General features: G+C 39.8%; 2 protein-coding genes across 2 annotated transcripts in view; one reads left to right on the plus strand and one right to left on the minus strand.

Annotated features, from left to right (window-relative positions):
- The window catches only part of gng10 (guanine nucleotide binding protein (G protein), gamma 10), a 115320-nt gene that overhangs the window by 41936 nt on the left and 47356 nt on the right, over positions 1-26028 (minus strand). The window lies entirely within an intron of this gene.
- Positions 946-24068, plus strand: amacr (alpha-methylacyl-CoA racemase). The gene is made up of 6 exons (XM_071895038.2): positions 946-973; positions 1737-2022; positions 13647-13790; positions 14932-15092; positions 22084-22270; positions 22402-24068. Exons 2-6 carry the CDS (start codon positions 1776-1778, stop codon positions 22809-22811), a joined length of 1149 nt encoding a protein of 382 aa, XP_071751139.1. The 5' UTR covers positions 946-973; positions 1737-1775; the 3' UTR covers positions 22812-24068.

Raw genomic sequence — 26028 nt, forward strand, 5'->3', positions numbered from 1 at the left:
ATAATATCTTTAATTTTAAATCAACCCTATCTCTTGTGACATACTCACATTCATAACAGCCTTGCCATTCATATTTTCCATTTTGGACACAGAATGGCGGAAATGTAAAACTTTATGTCAGACTTCAGTTCTCTATTACAGTAAAATATTAAGGATGGCTCCACAGCCCCATTCATATCAATGGCTACTTTTGGCAGCAAAATAACTTGAAATTGCAATCTGTACTCCACTCCCAATGCATCAACAGAAATCATTAATTCAAGACTTAGGCTATGGTCCAGAAATCCAAGTGCTTGACTTGTTTCGGTTTATTTATGCTTTTTGATTCATTCCTAATTAAAAGTATTTACATATTACATCCAATACATCATCACAAGGTCCTGTGAACTGTTGTGTCATTCAGCGTCAAAATAAGAATTTATTAAAATCTCGGCATGGTCATTTAGACTATAAGATATCACCGCTCACTCGACTATAAGGTGCTAGAGGTCAAACAACAAAGTGGAAGAGCAAAACTTCTGCACACTTAGGTCCATGCAAGTTTCTTTATTGAACCAAGCTGCCCTGAAGAAGGTCTACTTGACCGAAAGCTTGGATCAATAAAGAAACTTGCATGGACCTAAGTGTGCAGAAGTTTTGCTCTTCCGCATGGTCATTTAGACTGAAATAATTTTGAAGCATCAGGATATTATTAGACTAACTTACTGAATTCCAGCGTCCTGTCTACACTACAAGATGAAGTGTGGCTATGGTCCAGTTTGTATCACATCATATAACGATTTGACTGCTATGTTAAATTGTTAAAACTCTTTTCAACGTTGTTCAATTTCCTCACGTAGTGCCGCCATGAAATCATGATGAAAACTTCGATTCCCAGAAATCTTGCGGCCGCTGCTCTGACGTCACCAGGAAGTAGCGTATGTCGTGGTGGAACCTGCAGAAGTGTCCTCCACTTCGTAGCCTGCAAGCAAAGGTAAACACTTGTTTTACACCCGTTGATAGACTCTGTTTATACTGATGTGACTAGTGCTGCATTTACCGTAGTCTTGTTATTTAGCCATGCATACAGCACTCTGCGTGAAACAGTATGGAGCTGGATAACTTAGCCGGCTGTGTTTGGCAAAATGAACTAACGTTACAGTCCATGTAACGCGCCGTTGCACCTCTGATTAGTTGCCAATGTTTTATGCAAGATAATAACATACTTACCGGGCAGCGTCATTTATGTTATGAAGGTCATGTCAGATAAAACTAGGTAACATTTGGTACTAACACTCACTGGCCAAAATAATAGGAACACCAGTTTTCCATAAAACATTAGAGCTGTCACATGTTTAAATTATTATTATTTGTTAATAATATGATTACCAGTCAATTATGATTCATTGTCATGCTCGTCAAAAAACCGAGCCATAATCTAAAAGTTGCACATGAATTGAAAGTCAGAAAACATCGTAGATAATCAGATTAAGAACAGGAGGTGCAGGTTTTGCTTAACAAACATGTGACAGCTCTTTTGTGTTTTATGGAAAGCTGGTGTTCCAATTATTTTGGCTAGTGAGTGTAGTTTAGACAAGCCACATTTCTTTGTGTCAGATTGTGACCGTCGTGGACCACCTTTGTACTTTGGAAGTCAAAGTCTAAGGGGGCGCGTGTCCACCAACCGACCTGTTGAAGCGCTGGTGCTGAGCGCTATTTAGGTTTCCTGTTACAGCTAATCATTTTATTTTCCTCAGGTCCTTTCTGTCTTTCAGTCTGGCCGTCACTCTCTCGTCATGGCACTGGTTGGCGTGAGAGTCATTGAGCTGGCGGGCTTGGCGCCGGCGCCATTCTGTGGCATGGTTCTGGCAGACTTTGGTGCCAAGGTCATCCGTGTGGACCGGACCCGGGTTGCCATGGCAATGGACACACAGGCTCGGGGGAAACGCTCTGTGGCAATCAACCTGAAAACCTCTGAGGGTGTCGCTGTGCTCAGGAAGCTCTGCATCCAATCAGACGTGGTGCTGGAGCCCTACCGTAAAGGTCAGACGCCAGAAAGGCCTAGTCATGCTAGAGAACATGAATTTGTCCCCTATGTGCGCTTAAAACCTTTACTTACAATTAACTCACATTACGAATTGTATTAAGTCGCTGTCATCCTGATAACACACTGCTTTGACTGCTTCTGATTCAAAAGCCATTTAAACTAGTGTGGCAAGAAGGACGGGGATTGAGCAGTGGGACAGGAGACTGAGAGAGCCAGGAGTGGCCGATATGTGGAAATACAAGGCCAGCGGTAGCTATGGGCAGGGGTGGACTCAGCCCACCCAAACCGTGCGTCTTGCCCACCCAATCAAAAGTTAAGAAAACATTTTTTTTTGTTCAGCCAATGGAAAAATAGCACAGAAAATACCAGTACCGTTTCTAACTTCTGACTGGGTGGGCAGCCTACAGCCTGCCTCCAAAGTCGCCCACTGCCCACCCCCCCTTCTCGTCGTGTTCAGGCACAAACACACAGAGCTCTGTTAGTTAATGCTTATTAAGCATTAACTAACCCTTATTAAGCATTAACTAACCCTTAACTAACCCTTATTAAGCATTAACTAACCCTTATTAAGCATTAAGTAACCCTTAACTTAGTGACCCTTATTGTAAAGTGTTACCCATCAACTTAAATATATATATACAAGTCGAATAGTGATAATGACGTATATTACTAATAATAAACCTAACCTGCCGTAGTGTTAATGTATGAAAACAGTGACTATTATATAATAATAATAATAATGATAATAATAATAATGACAATAACAATAAAAGAGAACATTAAATAAATAAAAAATAACATAATAAAAAATATAATACATAAAAAATAAAATTAAAAAACGACACTCTTAAGGCACATACACATGTGTATTAATATGCACATAGGGGGCGAATGCACCGGACATAAACAGGTGTGGAAGCAGTAGAAATACAGCATCAAGTTCTCACACTGCATTTTCAACCTGCCACAAAACGTATCCCTCTATAATGCACAGATGATGCCTATACAGTGGTACAAGCAGGACAACTGAAAGCCTCTTCTGCTGGTGGGCCTTGAATGCACATATGGTGGAACCACCGCGAACAAATGTCACACTGAATCTGGAAAACAAAGAATTTGGGTTTAAAATAAGATGTCTTCAGTAAGAAGCTGCACATTTTCATTCTGTGTTATTGATGTTATCTTTTTATTATATTTCACGTGGAGCTAAAATAATATTAAAATGTTAGTTAGTCCTTGGTAAAATAGAAGAATTCAACATAACTCTACAAGAGAATTCTCAATAACTTTATAACAGAACATATTTAATTTCAAATTTATAAATCGCAGTTGTTTACAGTAATTGATTTTGTTACCCAATTCAAGTCCGTCTCATGCTCCTTTTCCCCACAGAAGTGACATGTGTCTGTCAGGTCATCTGTTAAAAAAAAAGAAAAACAGAGCATGCTTATTCTCTCGTCATGTATCCACAATGTCATACTATTTAGGTAACTTTAGAATAATTCTGATAACTGCATAGCATGTTTTTACAGCAATTGTAAGGACAATTCTTTGGATTGCCTAAACATCCCCTGATAGCATATTACTTACCAGTCTCTAGGAGGAGAGTGACGGCGATTTGCAGCCTGTGTTTGTTGACGACCTGTTGTGTAGCAGGAAAACCTACTGTCTCCTTTTTCAAGAGTTTTTCTGCAAACTGAAAAAGACATTGTAAGATGATTACATTAAAGAGGTTCCAAATCTGTACCCGTTAGTAACAAAGAGCCTACATATCACCTTACAGAGACATAAATCTGCTGTCAGTGAATAATGTCTTTGTTTTAGTCATTGGTTGTGTAAATACCATGTTATTTTTCTTGTTTTGGGTAACATTTTTAACTGAACAATACTGGTATAATAGAGTAATGTGAGGGTGAGGACACTACTGTGGATAGTAAACGTACTTTCAAGGCAAAGACTCCACACGAGGTACCGTCCAATTGTTTGGGATGTGGGACTGTGTCACATGTCCACCTTGAGACATTGCATCCCTTGTTTCGCATGAATGCCCTGAAGAAAGACAATAATAATATTAATAAAATATTATGTGTTGCAATTTTGTCACACACAAAAGTGAACAGTTTGATGTTTTTAGGGGTCAATGCCACCAGGACATACAAGTTTTTGTATGGGGATGGTGATGGTGGAGCAACCACTGAAGCTTTCCCTTTCTTTTTAACACCCCAGTGTGGCACTCTGGGTGTGTCCTCTATGTTGAACTTCAGTTGGTCTATGTTTATTTTGCACAGGACTGTCCCATTCTCATCCTGGAGATTGGCGCTTTTACCCTTGATTGCCATAATAATATATGGTCCTGAAAAGCTGGCTTCCAATTTCCCCCCCTTTCTCTGTTGGCTCCTTATGTTCTGTCTCCAAACTTTGTCCCCGACTTTGAAGTCTGATGTTTTGTCACTTGACTTTATTTTGCCCCTTGTTTTTTCTTGTCCCTTGACAAGATTTTCTTTGACGAGTTCCATTAGCTCCTGTTGTCGCTGAATGTCCTGTGACAAAACTTCCTGTCCCACTATGTCCTCCACAGTGTTGTCAAGCTTTGAACAAAAATACATTATTTGCTGTTAGAATTAAAACCTTACATGAAGGTGAGTTTTGCATGCCTCTTATTACTATCTTCTTTAAGTAAACAAATGATAGATAGATAGATAGATAGATAGATAGATACATAGATACATAGATAGCTGATAAACCAACCATGTAGTGTTCCGGGACTTGTGATGGATAACGAGCCTCTCTGCCGAACATCAAATAGTAGGGGGAGTATTTGGTGGTCATCTGCTTTTTTGTTCTGAGACCAAACATCACAGCATCGAGATAATCATCCCATGTGTCTGGATGCTTACCGACCACTTTGCTCAGGGCTCTGAGAATAAAGGCAATTTCAAAATATTGATATTTATGATCAGGATCATTTTTTCAAATTGTGTGGTTTTCAGTGGAAAAGAAACTCTAAAAGAAATACAAACACATATGCATTTAATGACACGTAAGTATCAAAACTTAGTGTGGTATAACAAAGGACTCACCTCTGAATTGTGCCGTTCATTCTCTCTACCAAGCCATTCGTTTGTGGATGGTACGGCGAGCAGAGGCTTCTTTTGATGTTGAGAAGTAACAGATGCTGAAGGTGTATGTACAGGTGTGAATATTCCACTCAGCTATGCCCTAAGAGTTGCCAGAAGAGGCTTAATGGAAAGCAAGAAGAATAGGCTGGAAAGACCACATCCCTGTCTAATATCTGGACAGGGAAATGACTAGTAACAGAGCCATTGATTTTTCAGGATACTATACATCGGGCCAAAACCAAATGCCTCTAATGTTTTCAAAAGAACCACCTATAATCATATCTCTAACCAAAAAATATAAAAAATATACCGCTCTGGGATGCAATACATCTGATCATTGTGTGTTATAGAGCTCATGACAGTCAGCAGCCTGTTGGTGAGGGCTTTGAAACAAATCTTAGTGACCGCACAGACGAGGTAGGCTGTCCAAGCCCGGAGAGTCTCCCTCCACATATCAGATCATGATAGGTAGTCACACTTCTCAGTGCACTGGCTGACCGAGGGTGAGGTTGCTCCCCACCCAGCACATTGAGTGTGTCCCGTGAGCAGCTGTCGAACGCTTCAGACATCTTCCCCATGTTGGGCTGTATAAATTGGCCATCCAAGGTTGCATCCACTCTCAAAAGCTGTCTTTAACAGAGAGAATAATCCACGAAAGTGAGGGAGATAATAGTATGAGCACTCTAGCACTTACATTGTAACTGATAAGCCATTTCAAATATACACTTGAAGCTCTTTTCAACTGAATGTATTGTTAAAGGGCTGTTATTTTTGGATTCTTCTGGCTCTTGTGGACGCTTACACCGGCTTAAAAGGTAGTGCGTCTTTGAGAAAAAATTGTTCCTATCCAAATAGAACACAACTATTGACAGAAAGCTCGGTTTTTTACAATTTTTTCAAGATAACATACTGACACCGGTATGATTAAACTGTGAGCATTGTGTTTTGCAAAACAACATTTATCATAGTTTTCAAAGACTGTCGTGTATGCCCCTAGATTTCTATTGCAGTAGACTAGGAGGGGGGCGCCCGGTTTTACCAGACGGGCGGAGCAGGCGGCTAGCGAGGTTATGGTTTCTACTAATAGGGATCATGAGGGAAAACATGTTATTTGGGCCCAGGGTTCAAAATACCGAACTATTCCTTTAAGCATTTGTTTTGGCCGATATCTTAGCCCTACTTTTGATAGCAGTGTCTTCAAATGGTATTGTTTTGTCTTGTCTGGTTCATGACTTTCCTCACTTCAGGATAGGTAGATGAAATATTCACTTTGCAAGTCCCTATAGTATCATCCAAAAGCATATTCAATTTTGTGACTGAATGGAGCTTCCCCCTACCTCTCTGTTCAGCAGACTCAGTGTCCATCATCTTAGGCTATGCGCTGGCAAAGGCACCAACATCCTCCATTTCCACCTGCTTGTATTCCTCATAGTCAGTCTGCCAGTCTGCTTAGTATTAGTAGTAGTAAGGCTGCTTAGTATGCTGATATTTCAAAACAGCATGTCCTGCACCCTTGCTTGGCATCACCACCATGATTCTCAGTTTTCCTCTTTTTCTCTTGTTTGATCCACTGTGAGCACTCAATTTGATCCACTAAATTCACTGCATGAATCCTTTTCTGTGTTTGTCAAAATAATTTTTGTCAAATAATTTACTTTCCTCACTTAGCATGGGCAGCAGTATCCCCAACCTCTTCACAGCAAGTGTTAGCTCACTTTCACCCGTTATCGGTAGGCTACATGCTAACAGTTACGTCAGACACATCATCCTCATTGATGTACAATGTCCTAACTTTTTGAAAATATAATAAAATACACTCAAGTGAAGTTGAAATCACTTACGTATCTCTGTGGTACACATGAGAGATACATGTAGTTCTACAAAGCCCAATGTGCCAATTGATGTTGAAATTAAAACTTACTTGTTTGTTTTGATATCTAGCTACACTGTTTCAATGTTTGTATTACTCTGCGTCCGTTTCTAAGAGGAGACAGATATGCCATCCACATTACCACTCTCCAGTATTGCCTCCAAGACTTCTGTTGTTGTGTATATTGTTTTTAGTGTTTCCTCTCACATTTTACTTGTGCTGAGTACTGATCTTATTATTTTTTTGTCCTGTGACAATGCTTCTGCCTTTCTCTTTTCACTTGTGGATTGCTTGCACCTGTGCAGTTAGAATCGTCAGACTGTCTCTCTGTCTGCTTCTGTGTGTTAACTGATCCAGACCCTTCCAGCTTCATCATTATTCATTGTATTGCATCCCATTGGCTGACATGATATATAGGTCAGCACTGATGAATAAACATTCGGCCCTGTCCAGATTACATGCACATTTCAAGACAGCGCAGCTCCGACTGTGACTGGACGACTAATCTGAGAAACCCAGAAGCTCTTGCGACACAAAGTAAGAGCTTCTGGGGGCAACGGATAGAAATCCTGTACAGGAAATAGAACGAGACTAAGGGGAGGTCTTAGCGAGTAAACGCCCCTATATTTCCGCTATTGTTGCAATAGTCACGGACAAGAAATGTGAGGAGGATTTTAACAAGCAGAGATCCTGTACACGCCCATGCCGTGTGTTCAATTAAATTCAGTGCGATGCATAATTGAAGCACTGTGACACGGTTGTCAGTTAAATGACCTAATTCCACTAATATTACTTAAAGAAAATGCCAGTTCAGTTGGGGATAAAACAAATCCAAATAAAAGATAGTTTAGGTAGATTATGACTATTCCAGGTAAACACCAATTCGGTTAATCACTTGACAAGTCCAGCCATTCCAGTGACAACATGTCCAGGTAAATGCCAATTCAGTTTGATATCAGTCAAAGCCAGTTTAGGTACATTATGTCTAATCCGGGTAAATGGTAATTCATGCTAGTTGTCAGATGTATCCAGGTAAGTGCTAGTTCAGTTCGATATCTGAGTTCAGTCCAGGTAAATGCCAGTTCAGACCTTTATCAGTATAGCCTTTGTGGGTGCCAGTTAAAGAAGTTGTCAGTATAATCCTTGTGAATGACAGTTATAGTAATTAGCAGAATAAATGGAGTAGATTAAAGGTTGTTATTCTGTGTGATTCAAGTGAATGTCATTCAAGATGTTTCTCAGCTTAGACCAGGTCATTGCTAGGTCAGATACTCACCAGTCCAATCTCTCGATGGCCGTTCTGATTCTGCAGGTTCAATCAATTTTCTTCCAAGAATTTTAGGAATGGCCTCCAAATCTATTTTTGTCAAAAAGTATTTTCCGTACACCCAGATGCCTCCTCTTTGCAGTCCTGCCAATGGTGCCGAGGAGTATTGAATGAATCAGGGTAATGAATGGCAGCCAGCCATGCCCTACAAAACTCCTCATACTGAACTGCTAGCCTGTGGAAAGTGTTTGTCCTTCCATCTGTCCACAAACAGCACGTCTTTGCTTGATGCTCTTCTGGTCTCTCACAATATATCTACTGGCTTATTGCTATTACAAAGGAACTGCAAGTATATCGCTGGTTGATAATTCCCTCACACAGACTCTGGACTACAAAGCCTGCAGATGTCATCCAGTGGTTCTCATCAATTAATCAATTTCACGTTGAATCTGTATGTATACGCACAATTTGATATATCTGAAAATTTCTGTGTGTACACACTTTTCAAGTTTTGTGTGTATGCCATCTTTCAGTGTGAAATCGACGCAGACTTTTATACATGAGGCCCCTGGAGTGCTGCCGAATTTGCAGCGTGTTTCCTGTTACTGTATTTGCTTTGGCATTCTGCTGCTCACTTCTTAATTTGCAGCATGTTTTCATTGTTGTATTTGCTTTGGATTTCGTTTGTGTCTTTAATTTGCATAGATTCTGAAGTTGCAGCGCGTTTCTCCTAATGCAATTGCTTTGGGCCGTTGCAGTGCGTTTGCACCCGTCGGCCAGCGTAGAGACAGGAAAGACAGGGCAGGCAGAGGGGGGATGACATGCAGCAAAGGGCAAAGGCCGGATTCATTAGTGCTGCATTAGAGACCAAAATTCTACATATGAAATATGGAAATACATGAATATCCCTTATTATTAAGACAAGATATCATATAGACAATGGATAGTTTGGGCTTAGGCAGTCTTTTACTAAGCTGTTTGACAGCCACCCTGCTGCGTTCAGCTCCAATTATCCTTTCCTGTCAAGGGGCAGAGATTAGGACCCAAACGCAGACAGTCGAGGCAGAGAGCTTTTCTGAAGCAAGAAGCTTTAATGAAGAACTGAGGCAAAGTACAAAACAGGAAAACCAAAAGGCAAAACTCAACCTGGCCGACAGGCAATGGGAACCAAGAGTCCAAACCTGGCAGGAACACTCTTAGAAGACTTCAACAGGAAGCAACACAGGTAACTAAGCAGGTAGCCAAACAGACACAAAGCAGGTAACTAAACAGACAAACTGACACCACTCCAGGGGAACACAGACTATTTATACACACAGACTAATGGGGAAATGAGGAACAGCTGGCGGGAGGGAAATGAGTCCAGGAGCTGATAGGTAGAAAGCAGGCTGGTGAAGGGGGAACAAGGTAACAGGGCTAACGAGGGTGATGCAGGGCAGGTGTGGAGGAAGGAGCACAGAAGGGAGGAAAGTCCGAGGGCATCTGGTGGACAGGTGGAGAATGGCATCTGAAGAACACAGATGCCAGACTGTGACATTTCCTTTAATATTAATAAGGTTAAAATGTTGCCTAGCAGCTCAAAGCTCACTAAGCCTTCTGTATGTCCCCTGGTGCATTACTGATGCCTGTGGCTAGATTCTGTGTTGCCTGTAGAGTGCACATGTTGACCAGGAGATAAGTAGAGTACAAGAACTGGGCAACAGTAGCACGGAGAATCTGGATAGATGCTAGTTGGATTTACTCTCTTGGTCTAAAGGTTGGGCTTTTAAGTTAGGCTGCAGTTTTTTACTTTGTGGTGTTAACAGTGAATAAATTCCATCTATGAATCTCTGCTTCAACATATGCATTAGTGAATCAAAACAGTAATAATGGCCAACACTGATTTTAAAGCGAACCATTACATATATAGTGGCCTATTCAATAAGGCTGTTTGGTGCATGTTGTGCATGTTTGGTCCATGTTGTCTTTTTTTTTTTGGTCAAAGTTGTCCCCATCGTGCATGGCTGTCGTCGCCCCATTCTCAATTGGGATTGGCCTGGCATCACGATTGGCTGTCAAAAGACCAATTCCAATCAAAATTGGTCTTGTAATTGGTTGTGTTGTAGGCAAATGGCTTCCCGTGGTTGGCTATTTGAGAGAGGGGAGGGAATGGGTCCACTTGTAATTGCCACCAGCGTACTGGATGGCCTGCTTCAACCTGCCAGCTGAGACCGGCGCTGACGTAACCAGCGCTCTCCTATTGGCTGAGAATGAGATACCGAACGTTAGAAACAGAACCAGACAAAACACAGGCAGGCTGAGGATTCATGTTTTCTCTTGCAAGATGTGATTTAGCATATAATGCTTTTCTGTCCTTGTACCAACATATGTTGTGTTTACACCACGAAGAGCTGCTGAAATAAGGATTGTTGTAAAATATACAAATATACAACATCCACCGGGTGTCTTTTGCACTTGATTTTAGCGGCGGACTCCACCTACAACGTTGCGTTTGTAACAATATTTGTAAACAGTAGCTTGACACGTTACTTATCGGAGTTGTGTAAAACTACCCGAACACTCAGAGAGTTAACATGAGTGCAATGCAAAGACTTGCATATTGCCCCTGTTCACCATTGGATTCCACTAGACACACTGCTGTCACTGTTAAAGACAAGTAATTAATCCATAATCCATGACAGGCCGTGATATGTTTAAATTAAATAACATTTAAAGTGTGTTCCACTTTTTTGGTAAAAACTAAACTAAAATCATTTATAGGCCTTGTTTCTTTATGATTTTTGTTGTTTGTGTGATGTTGTCATCAGCTTAGATGTTGGGAATTATTGGTAATTTTGAATGTACAAGCTGTTAGATTGGTCAGCTTCATGTACAAAACAGGTAGTGAGCTTCAAAATAGCACTAAGCTGGTTTTCCCTTGTTAGAGTTGCAGGGAGTCTTTGTGTATGAGCAGAAAGGATATCTGACTTCCTGTTTACAAGACTGAGCATGCTATGTTGTGTGTGATTTTCCAGGTTTGATGAAAGGCTGACACACAGGAGCTGCTGAATGAATAAATCACTGATCGCACTGGGTATTTGACTTAGAAATTACAGTAGATAGTCTGCTTTGGTTCACAGTTGTCACAGTTGCCTTCTGTTGTCTCCAGCCAGTGATCAATCGGTATGGATCTGGGTTGAATTCCTGCCGATCTCAATCATCACAAAATATTTTCAGAAGGTGGACTTCGCTGTCCTTAGACAGGCTTACTCTCAAGTTACTAACAACAGTAAACATATCGTCCCCCACAAATGCTGAATTGCCTGTCTGGGCCAATTAGTAACATGTCAGTGTATTTCCCCCTTAGGCCTATCATTGTAATTTTGAATGCTGGAATGCGACAGTGAGATAATTTCCCCAAGTTTTGTCAAAATCGGATCAGTGGTGTCTGAGATATTCTGTGTGACACATGGGTGGGCGAACAAATGATGTAGTGTCCCCCTTGGGCTGATCAGTGTAATTTTGAACATGTGTGGACGCAGTGGTGAGATGCATCATCCCCACAAGTTTCAGCAAAATCCAACAAGTAAACAAACGCTGTAGCGTGCCTCTTAGGCCAATCAATGCAATGTTAAAAATGACAGAATGGAGCACATCATTCCCTTAAGTTTAGTGAAAATCCGATCAGCGGTGTCCAAGATATCGTGCGTGACATACAGACAATAAAACAAACACAGTAGATTCAACCTTGAGAAAGCTCTCACACATTCAGTTGTGCTTGGACTGATTGTGAGTAACACTTCGACAATTTCAAGGCCTCACTGCCACACTACTTCAAACAAGTTTCAAGTGAGTTCATCGTTCATCATAAATAGATAGGGGGGAGATAATGTTATAGCCCATCAGCTCTGCCTTAGGTAACTCTTCTCCCTGTACATATAATTTCAGTATACAATATAGACACAATACATAGACTTTAAGTCCTTTTTAATACTTATGCTCTATACTACTTTGTGTCCTACTTGTCCTTGATGAATGAAACATGCTTTGAAGATAAAACATTCTGTTACTTCTGCATGTTTCACAGATATTAGAAGTACAAGGAATAGTTCAACTCTAAATGACCAAATTAGTAAAATATTCCTATTACTTGCATATCTGCTCAAGTGTTACAGAGAAGCTATGCATGATCTATTAAATGTTTCAGTCTTTTGCTGTAACTACAGGACTATGTTCCCCAAATCGTGAGCTTGAATTATAAGGCATTATCTGGGTAAAGAGCAGTTCTGAGATATTCAGCATCAAAGGTTTGACATCCCAGCTGACAAAACTGTTGGAGTGAAATCTATCTGTGTAGCTCTAAGAGACCTGCTTCCCCATGGTACTTTGAATGCAAAATATCAAAATCCTAGGACAATTAGAAATAGGAAGAGCCAAAACCGAGATATAATAGAACCTTATAATTCTGTAAGGCCAACCTGTTTTTGGTTCTATCAGGTTCTGTCTGGCTATTTACAATCAGGTGACCCCAGTTTCAATGGGAAACTGGATAAATATGATTTAATGGTAAAATGTAATTATCAGCTAAGTTTTGAGGCATATTAACACGAGATTGCATCAAATTAAATACATTTTGCTATAGTATGTTCTATTTGAAAGAGCCCAGAAAGACAACATCATGCAATTGCATTACTCTTATTATTTTTTTCAGGTCTTTAAAGTTATTTTCCCCCCACCCCATTTCAGTTGCCTCACCTGTCCCGCTCCACCACAAACATTAAAACCCTAACCCTGAAGTTACATCATGAGCCCCTATAATCACAATAATGTCATTTTCTAAAAAAAGGAATTTTACTTGAAACACAATAACATAACTTTTTTAATATTAAAATATAAAAACAAAACAATATACATTCATATCAATTCACTGGTATTCTGTCATTGTACATTTAGGTACTGCTACTTGCCCCAAAGTAAGATGATCTAATTTTATGCACATATTTTTGTAGTACTCCTTCTCCACTTGGATTTGGCTGCCTTTCTCCTTTCTTCATCTGTCTCACTCCCTCTCTCTGCTGTTCACGTCTGTTCAAAAAGCGAAGTGATAAGTTTTCACATTCATACAGTTAACAGACAATTAAAGTAAATAAACAATAAAAAAAAACAGCCTATAAACGTTTACATAAATACATAATTTTACATGGTTTGTGAATGAGGAAAAAAAACAACAAGAACTCACAACCTTATAATTCCAAACTCACAAAGTGTTATTGAGAGGCTGGCATTGAGAACCAATAATTAGACACTGATATAGGCATATTGGTGATGAGATTATAAACTAAATATATATAAACTATGAAATATTACTTTTGTCTGACCTCCCAGGTGTGATGGAGAAGCTGGGCCTCGGTCCGGAGGAGCTGTTGAGGGACAATCCTCGTCTGATCTACGCTCGGTTGACTGGATATGGACAGAGTGGATCTTATGCCACCGCAGCTGGACATGACATCAACTACCTTGCCATGTCAGGTAATAACACACACAATTGTGAACATTTTTGATGGTATATTTATACATCTTGCATCAATCCAGGGGCCAGATGGGACGGCATCAATGAATTACATTATTCATACTCAAGCCAGGGAGAGATTATTCACTATTCTCTTAGAAGCTGCATGTTATTTTTCTCTGAGTACTTACACTACATTTTGGTTTGACCTGAATCCACCAATTTCTCAGGAACTTGTGAAATTGCAGAGGGGTAATAGGATAGCTTAAAAATGTTTGGATTTCAGTCCAGTAATTGATTTTCATGGAAGTCAAAGAATCCCGTTCAGACCCCAGACTTTTGTATTATATGTGTCACTGGTTGCCACAATTTTGGCAAGTCCCTGATTCACAAGTACAGCTTCAGTTCTCTTTGGATTCATAATATCTTGAGCTGGAGTAAGTTAATCAAAACCTAGCTGAATTCTAGCTTCGAGGAAAAGCACAACACCTTTCTGTAATAATACTAATATCAATTGAAAACTGACATAATTTGCATAAGTGTTAGTCAGGCGAATCTTACTGTGTATTGTATTACAAACAGTCTTCCCAGCCTGCATTGCATATTGTGACATTCAAAGCTGTGGACACCTTCCCTGTGTGTACAATAGTGGATGTTGCCTGGTTTGGAGGCTTTTCGGAATATTTGTTGAATAGCTCATTCAGCGACAACAGCACTGTTCTCCTTCATACGTCTACATCTTCCTCTTAGATGTTCGTATTCAGACAGACTCTGCAGCGTAACCCATCCGTCTGTAAGATTTCTGCAAAGCTAATGACTTGCTGCGACATCTTTTGTCATCTTGCACTGTGCTTGTCCTGACTTTATTTTTCTCTTAGTGATGAAAAAATAAATAAGCCTATTCTCACAAGCTGTCATGCCTTACTCATAATTGCCTGTCTATTTCAGACTGTCATTTTACGGACTTTGTAGCTGGGTTTTGTGCAAAGCAAATTACAGAAGTAGTGTAGTCTATGTCTGCCTTTTTTACTTTTTATTTCACTCTCAGGCCTGGAAAGTGGCCATATACTTTGTTGTACTCCACTAATTGTGATGTCCTTACAGTTTTTCTATACTGATGCCTCTGTTCCTCTGTCTTCTCCCCTCTTTCATCTGTCACAGGCCTTTTATCCAGGCTGGGTCGTAGTGCCGAGAAGCCCCATGCTCCACTGAACCTGCTGGCGGACTTTGCAGGCGGTGGTCTTACCTGTGCCTTGGGGATAGTCCTAGCGCTGCTGGAGAGGACAGTGTCAGGGAAGGGACAGATCATTGATGCTGGCATGGTAAGTTTATAGTCTTCCTGTCAAACTCCACTAAACTCCGCTAAATCGCTGGTGGAAATTCTCTTGGCAATTTCTCTGCGCTGACTCTCATGAGAAGATGGTTCTCTCCAAGACAACTTGGGAAGAACTTTCTCCACAAGGACACAATTATCGACTTGGCATTCTTGGATTTGATAATCAGCCAAGGACATTTGTCCTAACATACATAATCTGGTAAAAGAAAATGTTACCATCCTGTGCCTCTTCTCAACAATCTGGCCCAACGCCAAACCCGCCTCCTCTCCCCTGCTCCTCATGCCCGCTTTCTTGCATTTTTCAAAATTGCGCAGTAGGTGGAGCGAAGGGTAGAAACACGCTGTAGGCACGTCATTTTGACTACCATGGCTCAAAGAAGAGATCTCAGTGACACCGAGGGAGGGCTGGTTGTTTCACTGGAGATTCAGGGACCAAGGCGGCTTGGTGATGTTTCACGAGGAACAGCAGCAAACATGATGATGGCATGGGATTCTGAGAGAAAGCATCAACTATGGGCAGCTGGACACACTCCTCGACTGTGATGTCTGTGCATTGGTTCACAGTGTAAGGAAAATCAGACAAGAAACTCTGAAGTAGTCGACTGCAAATGTCAACATAAAGTGTGAGCAGTCTGTTTCATCAAGTCCTGACAGCTCTGTTAATGCTTTTAGGTGTTTTTTGCTGTCATACTTTAAGTCCACTGCATGTCTTAGAAGGCGAGTTAAATGCCATCAGTGTCTGGGAAGTCATGTTCACTCTCCAGCATTTCTGTCTTGAGGATAATGGAATACTCCAGGATGACAATTCATTGTGCATGTGGTCAGTGAATGATTTGATGAGCAAAACCGAAATGAACCAGATCTCAACCAAATTGAGCACCTATATCAATGGAATTTGTTGCAGAAGAATGGTGTTCCATCCTTCCAACAGTGTTCAAGCAAGCAAAAACAACACTAGTTTGGCAGTAATTTACCTGTAATTTCACACATGATTACACATATATACTGAGTTTACTAATCTTATATTTAGGTAGTCTTAAACCTTTAACTACTTATTCTGTTTTACCCTTTTTGCATGCTTTAGCTCTTTTTTTGTAGATATAGTAATGGGAATCCTGACAGAGATTTTGATTTATCATTAGTCAAGTTTGGTCTTGAATGCAGTCCAGCCAAAGAGTAACACCACCCAGTGAAAGTGGGGTTAGGTGAAAAATCATCCAAATACATGACAAGGCTTTTCTCCATACAAGGATCCTGCTTCTTTTTCTAACTTTTGTGATGTTTATTAAATCCCAAATGGTAACAAGACAAGACAACACAACTCTAGAGAAATCACAGATTTCAGTTAACTGTGGCTTTTTTGTGGTCAGTCTGCATTTCTACTTGAACCAATCAAGATGCTGAAGAACGATTCAATAATTTTGTAAAGTTTCAAAGTTCAGCTCTTCTCGTTGTTTTTTGACTGCCTGGCAGCTTGGCCATCCTACTCTGAACCCACCTCGTATGGTAACGTGTCGACTGAATCAAGGAAAGTCACATGCTGCTGCGGTGAAATCAGATTCTGTTGCTGGTGGTATCTGTGATTGTAGTTTAACGAGTTATACTGTTAAAATGTGTGCGGCTTGCGATCGGCTGCCCGTGTCATGACTGTGTTCCATTAGCATTCTCAGATTAGTGTCTGCCAAGATGTGACGGCTCCCCGGGGGCCGCTTCATCACAAAACTTCACACTTCATCTGTAATCAACTCCTCTCAGTCACACACATCAACACAGTGTTATCACTCTTAAAATATTACATGTCAGTGAGTTGCAGTGCCATTATGTTTCTGCCTCTATGTCATACGAGTTGTTAAGATGTGAACTTAAAATGGTGTCTTATTCAGTGAGAGCTATTTTAAGAACATGAATGAGTTTGATTTGATCCTTGTTAGTGATATTGTCAACTTGTATTAGCATCATTGTTGCAGCAGTAAGAGTGGAATAATTCACAAAGGTCATAATTGGGTACATACCTTGGTATTGAGCTCAGGTTCAGCACATTTTCACTATACTTTAATACAAGTAAACACCTCTAGCAAACCTGATTCATCACTGTTATAAATGTGTTTTATAGATAAGTAGGTAAGTCCCTTGAAACTAGTGGTGCAATTTGTAACACAGGCAAATAATTGTGTGTGTACATTCACTGGCCAAAATAATTGGACCAGTTTTCCATAAAACATAAAAGAGCTGTCACATGTTTGTTAAGCAAAACCTGCAGCCTGTTCTTAATCTGATTATCTACGCTGTTTTGTGACTTCATGTGCAACTTTTAGCTTATGGCTCGGCTTTTTGATGAGCGTAACAGTCATAAACTGACTGGTAATCATATTATCAAATAATAATAATTTATTAATCAAATGCTGATATTTTGCCAATAATAAGTGAGTATACTGTCCAGCTAATCTAGGACAAAACTAGCAAACACTTTGGTGCCCAGTGACTGGAGTTGTGCAGTGGACCTCTGCTCCATATGGAGTCCAGTGAGTGAGAAGTGAGAAGTGAAAAACTGAGCTAAAAAGAGATCATGTTTATGACTCATGTTATGTGCAAGTGTTGGATTATGGCCCAAATATTATCATCTTTTTCTGGTTGCTTAGTTGCTCACTCCACTTACCCACTCCACTCGGGGGAATGCATACTGAGCAGAGGTACAGCTCCACTTGGATCAAAGACACTCACTGGCTTAAAAGACATAACACAAACCCAGACAGAGCACGTTGCACACTCCAGATTAAGGTAGTGGGACTGAGAGCCTGTGTCCCATATCTCTGTCTCTTACTCTATTGATTTTTTTCCCTTTTCTCTAATTCCTGATGATGAAACATCATTTCTTAATTGATTTGTAGCTGTGCTTTTCTCTCCTTAATTACCCTAGCACTACAGAACAAACCATTTTTTGTAGTGATCCATTAAGGAACGTGGCTCTTCTCTTCATACTGAGTGAGTCCTGTATGATAAGGGACGGTTGGCAACTCTACTTGAAAATTGCATTATTTTGTCTTTATGTTAGCAATATAAGCACAAAACATGTATCCTTTCACCTTCACACGAGGCATGCTTGCTGGTCACATCAGCAGGCCTGCCAGTGACACTGTGCTGATCTACCTATAAAAATAATTTTTTTTCAACAAATACAAATATAGATAAAAGTACAGTATTTATTCAGTTTGGGAATGCCCACAAACTATTTTAACAATAGTTGTTTCCTCATGGGAAACAAAGGATTGTCCACAGATTCCCTCATATTTCTTTGTTATTCAGAAATGCATATTTCATGGGAAAACAGAACAACAACAACAAAAACACATTCATACAACTGTCCCAGCTTTGCCACAGAATGAATATTTTATGAATGGATCCGTTTTGGCACAAAAATAATCTTTTCAATGCTGAAGCCCTGACCAGCGTTAGAGCTGTCTGCATGTTGCCTTCCTACTATGATCTGTTCCTCATAGTTCACAAACCACCAGTTTGCTACAGTGGTCAAAAGAGTTGCCTATACTGTATAATGTTGTTTCTTCAGAGATTTGAATCTCCTTTGTGCATCAACATTTTATTGTTTCCTCATATAAATGTCTTAAAAAGTATCACGAAGAATTGATTCAGTTTGCATTGAATAAATAGACTGCAACCAGCAACATTAAAATGTTCAACACTGGTCATAGGCCCAGAAGACCACTGACCATCTCCATTTAAAGCTCTTTCATGTACTGTAGGAGCAGGTGATATTATCTTGACTGTTGATGCTCCCATTGGACAATATTTGCTCCTTTGGGAGTGATTGATTACATCCCACCAGGGAAATTAAATCCAGCGCACCTTAGTACACCTAAGTGTTTCACTTAGAGTTTGATCTAGGTGTATTTCTCAGCAGCAGCAGCAGCAATATCTTGTTGTTAGGCTTTCACACATATGAAGATTTAGAAGCAATATGTGCACAGGCAGCTGTTGGTTTATACAGAAAGACCTGCAGAATGACCTTGGTGGAATGTTCTTTGCTGAAAAGCTTATTACACAACAGGCAGTTCCTCTATTCTCATTTTATTGTGATAGCGACATTTCACCTGCCCCGTACATTTTCTACTCAGGGAGGCTATACTGGACCGCACATAGAAATCCGCTTCTGGTGTGTCTGCCCCGCTGCAATTCATGCATGTAAGCTTCCATTATGCGTTGTTTCCGCGTCTGGTAGAAAATGTATATCCTCTCAATCCTATAGAAAATCTGTGGACTGACCCAAAGAGGAATCTGAACAGGAGGTACTTGTCAATTTTAGTGGGCTTGAATTTGTCTGCAAAGAAGAATGGAAAAAAAATCCTAAATGTAATCTAAGTTGGTTGAGACAAATCCAAACAGATTTTACTGCTGTTATCAAAACAAAAGGTGCTTCTTCCAAGTATTAACTGAAGGGTGTGAACCAACCAAGGTTTTATGGTGTTCCATTTTTCAAAATGGGTTTTCATATCTGGCCTCAAGGCAATAAAAACTAGGACATTTGAAGGGATGTGTAGACTTTTAAATTTAAATTCTTTTAAATTCTATTTTGGAAAAAACAGTTGTTTTGTTACTGTGATTCTGAAACGCATGTTAAGTTGATTACGAGAGTCATTACATGTCAAATCACACGCCATGATGGCCACCATCTCAGATTGCTCTGAAAGGTTCCTGTAGTTGGAAACCAATAAGACAAGTATTCTTGTAAAACAATTTGTAGAAATATAATTTGATCTTAGATAAATCAAGATAATTGGCTGCACCCAAATTTAATTAAATTAAATTTAATTGCATAGGATAATAGAATATATATATATATATATATATATATATATATATGTATATATAGTATATATATATACTATATATATAGTATATATGTATATATATATATATACATATATATATATATATATATATATATATATAGTATAATATATTCTGTAGACTAGACTTATCTCTAGACTTTCTAGACTTATTTCTCTTTTTGCTGGTTTCTTATGTTTGTTAAATGGATCACAACAGTTCTTGTGCAAATTTGGGTAGGAAACCAATATCTTTTGCTCATGATGAAAACAAATTGTGTTGTCATCTTTCACATGCCACCCAGTCCTCCATGAAAGCAACATCGCAACTCTCCATGAATAATCAAATAAATGGCAGCTCTCTGAGATACCGATGGTGCAGTTCTCTAAAGACATGTTTACAACTTCAATGACACATTAATATTAATAAGAAAATAAAAACAAGATACTGATGCACCAGTGTCTTATGGTTTTCAATAAAATAGAAAACATCTATATAGCATGAAGTGTGAATCATACCTGAGCCACGACTCGTTGGTGCTGCAGAACAGCAGCGTGGTCGTGCGTCTTGACCAGGTGCTGCTGGAGACACACGGCTCACTGATTAGTGACTTTTTCCACTGACTGAATGGAATTAACCAGGGTCTCATGGGTCACTAGTTTGTCTCTAGGTGAATGAGGTTATGACCTTACAACAAGGCTGGTGACACCCTTGATGAACCCTCAGACCCCTCAGGAGCAATCATAATTATCATCCTGCACACAGTCGCTCCGCCACAGAGCGCACCTTAGGATGAGACTGAACACTGCAGGCAGAAAGCTGCAGTCATTATTATATACCCTTTATTAAGTTGGAGACATTAATATAGCTGGTGACCTACGCGTTCATCAGAGTCATCAGGTTTAATGTTTTAGCCCAACAAGGCTTTTTAAATAACCAAATCCACTTGAGTGCCTTGGACCTCCTTTTTTTCCATTGAAGACTCTGATCCCTCACCAAAGAGCACCAGTGGAAGGTGCTAGAGACACACAAGCAGCGCTCCTTGTCTCCTTTTGTTCATTATGATATAATACCTACCTTATGGTCTGAGCTTACCATCTGATGGAGATGCTGCTTGAATTAAATCTGTCATACTCTGCTGATGACTGGACACCTGACAGCGCAATCTGTCCCACAATTGTTCCCCCGCTCTGCCCTCCACTTGTAGCTAATGAACTGCACCTATTTTGAGTTATATATGCTTTTTAGTCGAGTCAAACTGTTTCTTTTTCATTTAATTCTAGGAGTGTGTCTCTGATGTTGCAGCACTCACAGCATCTGGAATTGCTTGCCATGCTTTCTGTTCTCGGTTGCTGCCACTCCACTACTTGAACGTTTAAAAATTGGATTTCTATTTTCACTCACTCCCAACAAAAACACTTCAGCGTCAGAATTTGTTTTTTTCTCTTGGGTCTCTTTGCCTAAATTTTTCCACCTTTCCATTAGTACTTTCTATTTGCACACAGCCCTTAAGTTAGCACAGCTTTTATAATCAACTTCGATAAGCACATGCATCCAATTTACATTCATCATCAGATACACCTGAGGGGATGCACAGGATGAGGGGTTTCACATGTTTCATGAATCCCACATTGGCTTCTTTCTCAAGAATAAAAGTAAGAAGAGTTTAAGAATAGTTTTGTGAATGGGGCCTGTTGTCTCCTGCACATGTAGTTCTACAGCACCAGTTTCGATGAGACAAATGCATAATCTACTCTGTAGTGTACCTCCTGTAGTATTCATTTGAATGATTTAATTTTTTGCTTTGATTGTACATTTTTTATTAATTAATTAATTTATTTAACAGCTAGGAACCCAACTTTGCAGCAAAAAACATGATGTTGGAAAGAAAAAAGATGTTTCATGTATTAGGGCTTTTGCTGTACTACATAGGTCACATGCTGACTGGGTTGTTTAGACATGAGTAAAATCAATGCAGTATATTTTAATAGATGAAAAGCATTTTTTTGCACCACACATAATCAATGGCCATCAAAAATGTTCAATTTACATTCGGGCAATTTTCATTTAGACTCACCCAAGCCCTCATGTTCCCTCTCTCTCTCACTCTCTCTCTCTCTCTCCCCTCTCCTTAGGTGGAAGGAGCAGCGTATGTGGGTTCATTCATATGGAAATCTCGTAGCATCGGTATGTGGGACCGTGATAGAGGAGAGAACATGTTGGACAGTGGAGCACCCTTCTATGACACCTACCTGACCTCTGATGGAAAATACATGGCTGTGGGAGCCATAGAACCACAGTTCTACAAACAGTTACTTCAGGGTTAGTAGCATCCACATGCAGTATTTTTTTCTATGGAATAAACCGCTAAGATATTTAACATTTATTTTTTTGTCATTTTGCCATTGCCACAAATTTCTCCCTGTGGATTACATTCATTATGTTTTTTCTAGGCTTGGGATTGGATGCTGGAGATTTACCTCCTCAGATGAGCATCAGCGATTGGCCCGAACTCAAACGGATCTTCACAGAGCGTTTTGCCTCTAGAACCCAGGCAGACTGGTCGAGTGTTTTTGATGGGACAGACGCCTGTGTCACACCTGTGTTGTCTTTCGACCAGGTGAGCTCCCACCCACATAACCGAGAAAGAGGTTCCTTCATCAAGGACCCCCAGGGGCAAGAAAGCCCCCGGCCAGCCCCAGTCCTCTCCCGGACCCCCGCAGAACCTTGCCTGGCCCGCGACCCCGTTATTGGAGAACACACACGTCTGGTGCTAGAGGAGTATGGCTTTAGATCAGCAGAGATAGACCAGATGCAAGCCGCAGGAGTTGTAGAGTATAATGCTGCCAAGGCAAAGTTGTAGAGGACCGTGGGTCAAATCCTCACTTGGAAAGGGGGCAGGGGGGCCAATACCTTTGTCCTTTTTGTCCCAGGTGCCCTGAGGATCCGTGCATCCATGAGGAGCTATAAGCAAAAGGGTCATAAAACCAGTCTGAAGGGCATTTATACTGCAGTATTTTTACTGTATGTAGGCTATTCAAAACTGGCGCACGTCTCCCTTACTCTCTTACCGCTCTTCCACAGCTTACATTAATCAGCAGTGAACATTTAAGGCCACATGAATGTTTTTAACCTCTCCATAAAATCATAAGACACTTGCTTCCTTCTCTTATCCAATCTGTGCAGATAAGATGTCTGTAGCTCCTGTGGGAGTTGCCAAGCTGCATTGAGAAGCAACCTATTATTATTATTATTATTGTTTTTAACTACATCCGTTTCACTTGTCTAATTTTTTACAACATTGATTGCATGATTACTTTTGGTCTGAATATGGGCCATATTTTTAAAGTAGAATGCCAAACTGTCAATAAAGTGATTCTAAAAATGCCTCTTCACTTTCAGCAGCCTAGTGCGCTTTCACCTGGAATTTTTAAGATCACCCAAACCCCAAAAAGAGTTGAGCATTGACAATTATTGATAGAATAGTATAGCTTGTGGATGGTAAATTTCATCTACTTGGTGATATCTACACTAGGTATTTTGTATGAACCAAGTAACATAATCCAGAAAAACTACTGAATGAGTGCCTTCTTATCTTGTATGGAAACAGTTTTTCTTAGTTTCTGGAAAATGGAAATGGAAACTATCTCGCTAAACAAAGAAACTAATATTGGAGGGTCGTATTTGATATTTCATATTGCATTTCATTTTATACCTGTAATATTTAGATTGGATTACACATTAATCCTGGTGAGAGGTCAGAAATGCAAGTATATTGAATTTTCTCATTTCTATCATTTACGACTTATAGTGTTGTGACCTTCTCTTCAGGCAGCAGAGTATAGCCTTATGGACTGGTGATGAATGTGGTGTGGGCCTGCATGGGGTCTCTCACACCTTTAGAGACGGTGTGTAGCGGTAGCAGACAGTATATATGAAGGTGACTTGTAGAAACATAGCATCAGAGAAATATGCATGGATAGTAAATCAATAACCTCCATTATATATATACAGTATATTCCACATGCCTCCTTGCATCACCACATAAGGATTTGGCCAATAAGGGAACTCTATATACACAATATAAACACATTGGCAACCAGCAATATCTTAAACTGCAATTCAGCATAAATATTAATATTGCATTAATATCACTCAATCACTATATACAATAGTACAGTACAATCAGTAATAAAAACAAGTGATCATGATTATGAAAAGAGAAAAAAAACGTACAATATGAAGTTATATATTATAATATGTAGGTTATTGAGTTTCACCCAGTTCAAGTCGCATTCATACGTCCCCATACTAATGCATACGCCTTCTCTAAAGGTCTCAACTGGGAGATTAATTGGCTCCAAATAAAATGTTGCCCAAAATCCCTATTTGTTGTTATCCTTGTCTTTGCCACATTGCTCTATCACACTCAGCTCAGCGGATTCATAAGAGTACAAAGTGGCGTGTGCATTCTTTGTGCGTACGCATTTATACATCTGGCCCCTGGACTCACCTGGTTCATCCCAGATAAAACTAAACAACAAATGTAACTCAATAAATAAAATAAAATAAAAATAAAATTAAAAGGCACAGCTACAACTTTAAGGCAAACTTTGCACAGAAACTGTACTTGTTTGTGTTCATCTGGTTTAACACCAAAGTATCTCCAAATGACAGCTGATGATCCACCTGAAGGGTGGGATTCACTTTTAGACCCGGGAGAAGGATTTTCCTGTCTAACATACATACATTGTTTCAAAGATGTACGTTTTTTCTCTTTTAATTCCCTCCAGAGCTGCCTGCTTCTCAGTCTTAACTTCCTTTTTCTTTTTTCGAGTCCCTGGAGTGATGAAAATACATCGAGAAAGCACTGAACCTCAGCTTGTTCTTCTGAAACTCACCCTGGCAGCGCTCTGTCTTCACAACATTTTGTCAGTGAAAAAGAAGAGAAAAAGACCATATATCTTCAGGGAAATAGGTTTTTGCAGTTCATTCATCCGTAATCTTATTTTGTGCATTGTAATTTGTTTTCACTGTCACCTGTGTAATAATTGTTCCATCGCTTTGTTGCAACCCACTAACCCACTGCTTTTGGCTGAGTAAACCATGAGATGCTCAGGCCCTCTGAGATGAGATTCCTAATTATAATTAATGACGTTTATTGTTGTTAAGCTTACAAATATAAATGTTGTTTGAAAAGTTGATTAACTACTCCTGAAACCCAGTCCCTTGTTACCTGAGCCTCTGCACCGGTAAAGTTTGAAGGCAGCACTATAATAATTGGAATTATGTTTGTATCTGCAGTAGAATGACATAATTGAAATTATGCTAAAGTAGCCAGTGCAGAAGGAAAGCTGCTCCATGCATAAATTCGAGCCTGGCCTCCCAAAATTTTGTGAAATGAGCACAATGTCTTCAAATGCAAATATGTGCTCCATGCACAAAAAGTGAGAGAAATGCATGTTCCCACAATGAAATACATGAAGGAGACACAACTTGAAACAGGCAGTAGTTGGACATTGAAATAGCACAGCGGGAAGGAAGGGTGTTGTGGTTGGGGTGGTGGATGGGTGTATGCATTTGCCTTGAATTCAAGCAATCCGGGTTCAATTGCCAACTGATGCCAATATGTTTTTTACAGTTTTTCTTATTTAACCATGACCAAAACCTTACCCTAACCTTAACCAAAGTTTTATTTGCCTAAACCTAAGTCTAACCTTAACCAAAGATGTTAACTGTTAGCTAACCTTTTCGTGTGATGAGTAGGTGAAAATGGCATGTCCAATTTGTGTTATTGTCACATAATCCAGTTTGTGGTATTGTCACATAGCTAAACCAACTTGTGGAGGACCATAGTGTCCACATAATTTGTGTCCACAACACATAATCTGCGTTTCAGAGTTTGTGCTTATTTCAAGAAATTTTATTAGACTGTGTTGATAAGTTCACATTATGTCTTTTTATGATTATTGGATATGAGATATCTAAGTGCCTAATTTTACAAAGGTGTCTGGAGTTGTCTTTATTTTTCCTAATTTCTAATAAAAAATATAGCTCCAGAGATTCTGCTTGACCATTTT

Source organism: Centroberyx gerrardi, chromosome 2 (assembly GCF_048128805.1).
Source record: "Centroberyx gerrardi isolate f3 chromosome 2, fCenGer3.hap1.cur.20231027, whole genome shotgun sequence".
In the NCBI taxonomy this organism is placed as follows: domain Eukaryota; kingdom Metazoa; phylum Chordata; class Actinopteri; order Beryciformes; family Berycidae; genus Centroberyx; species Centroberyx gerrardi.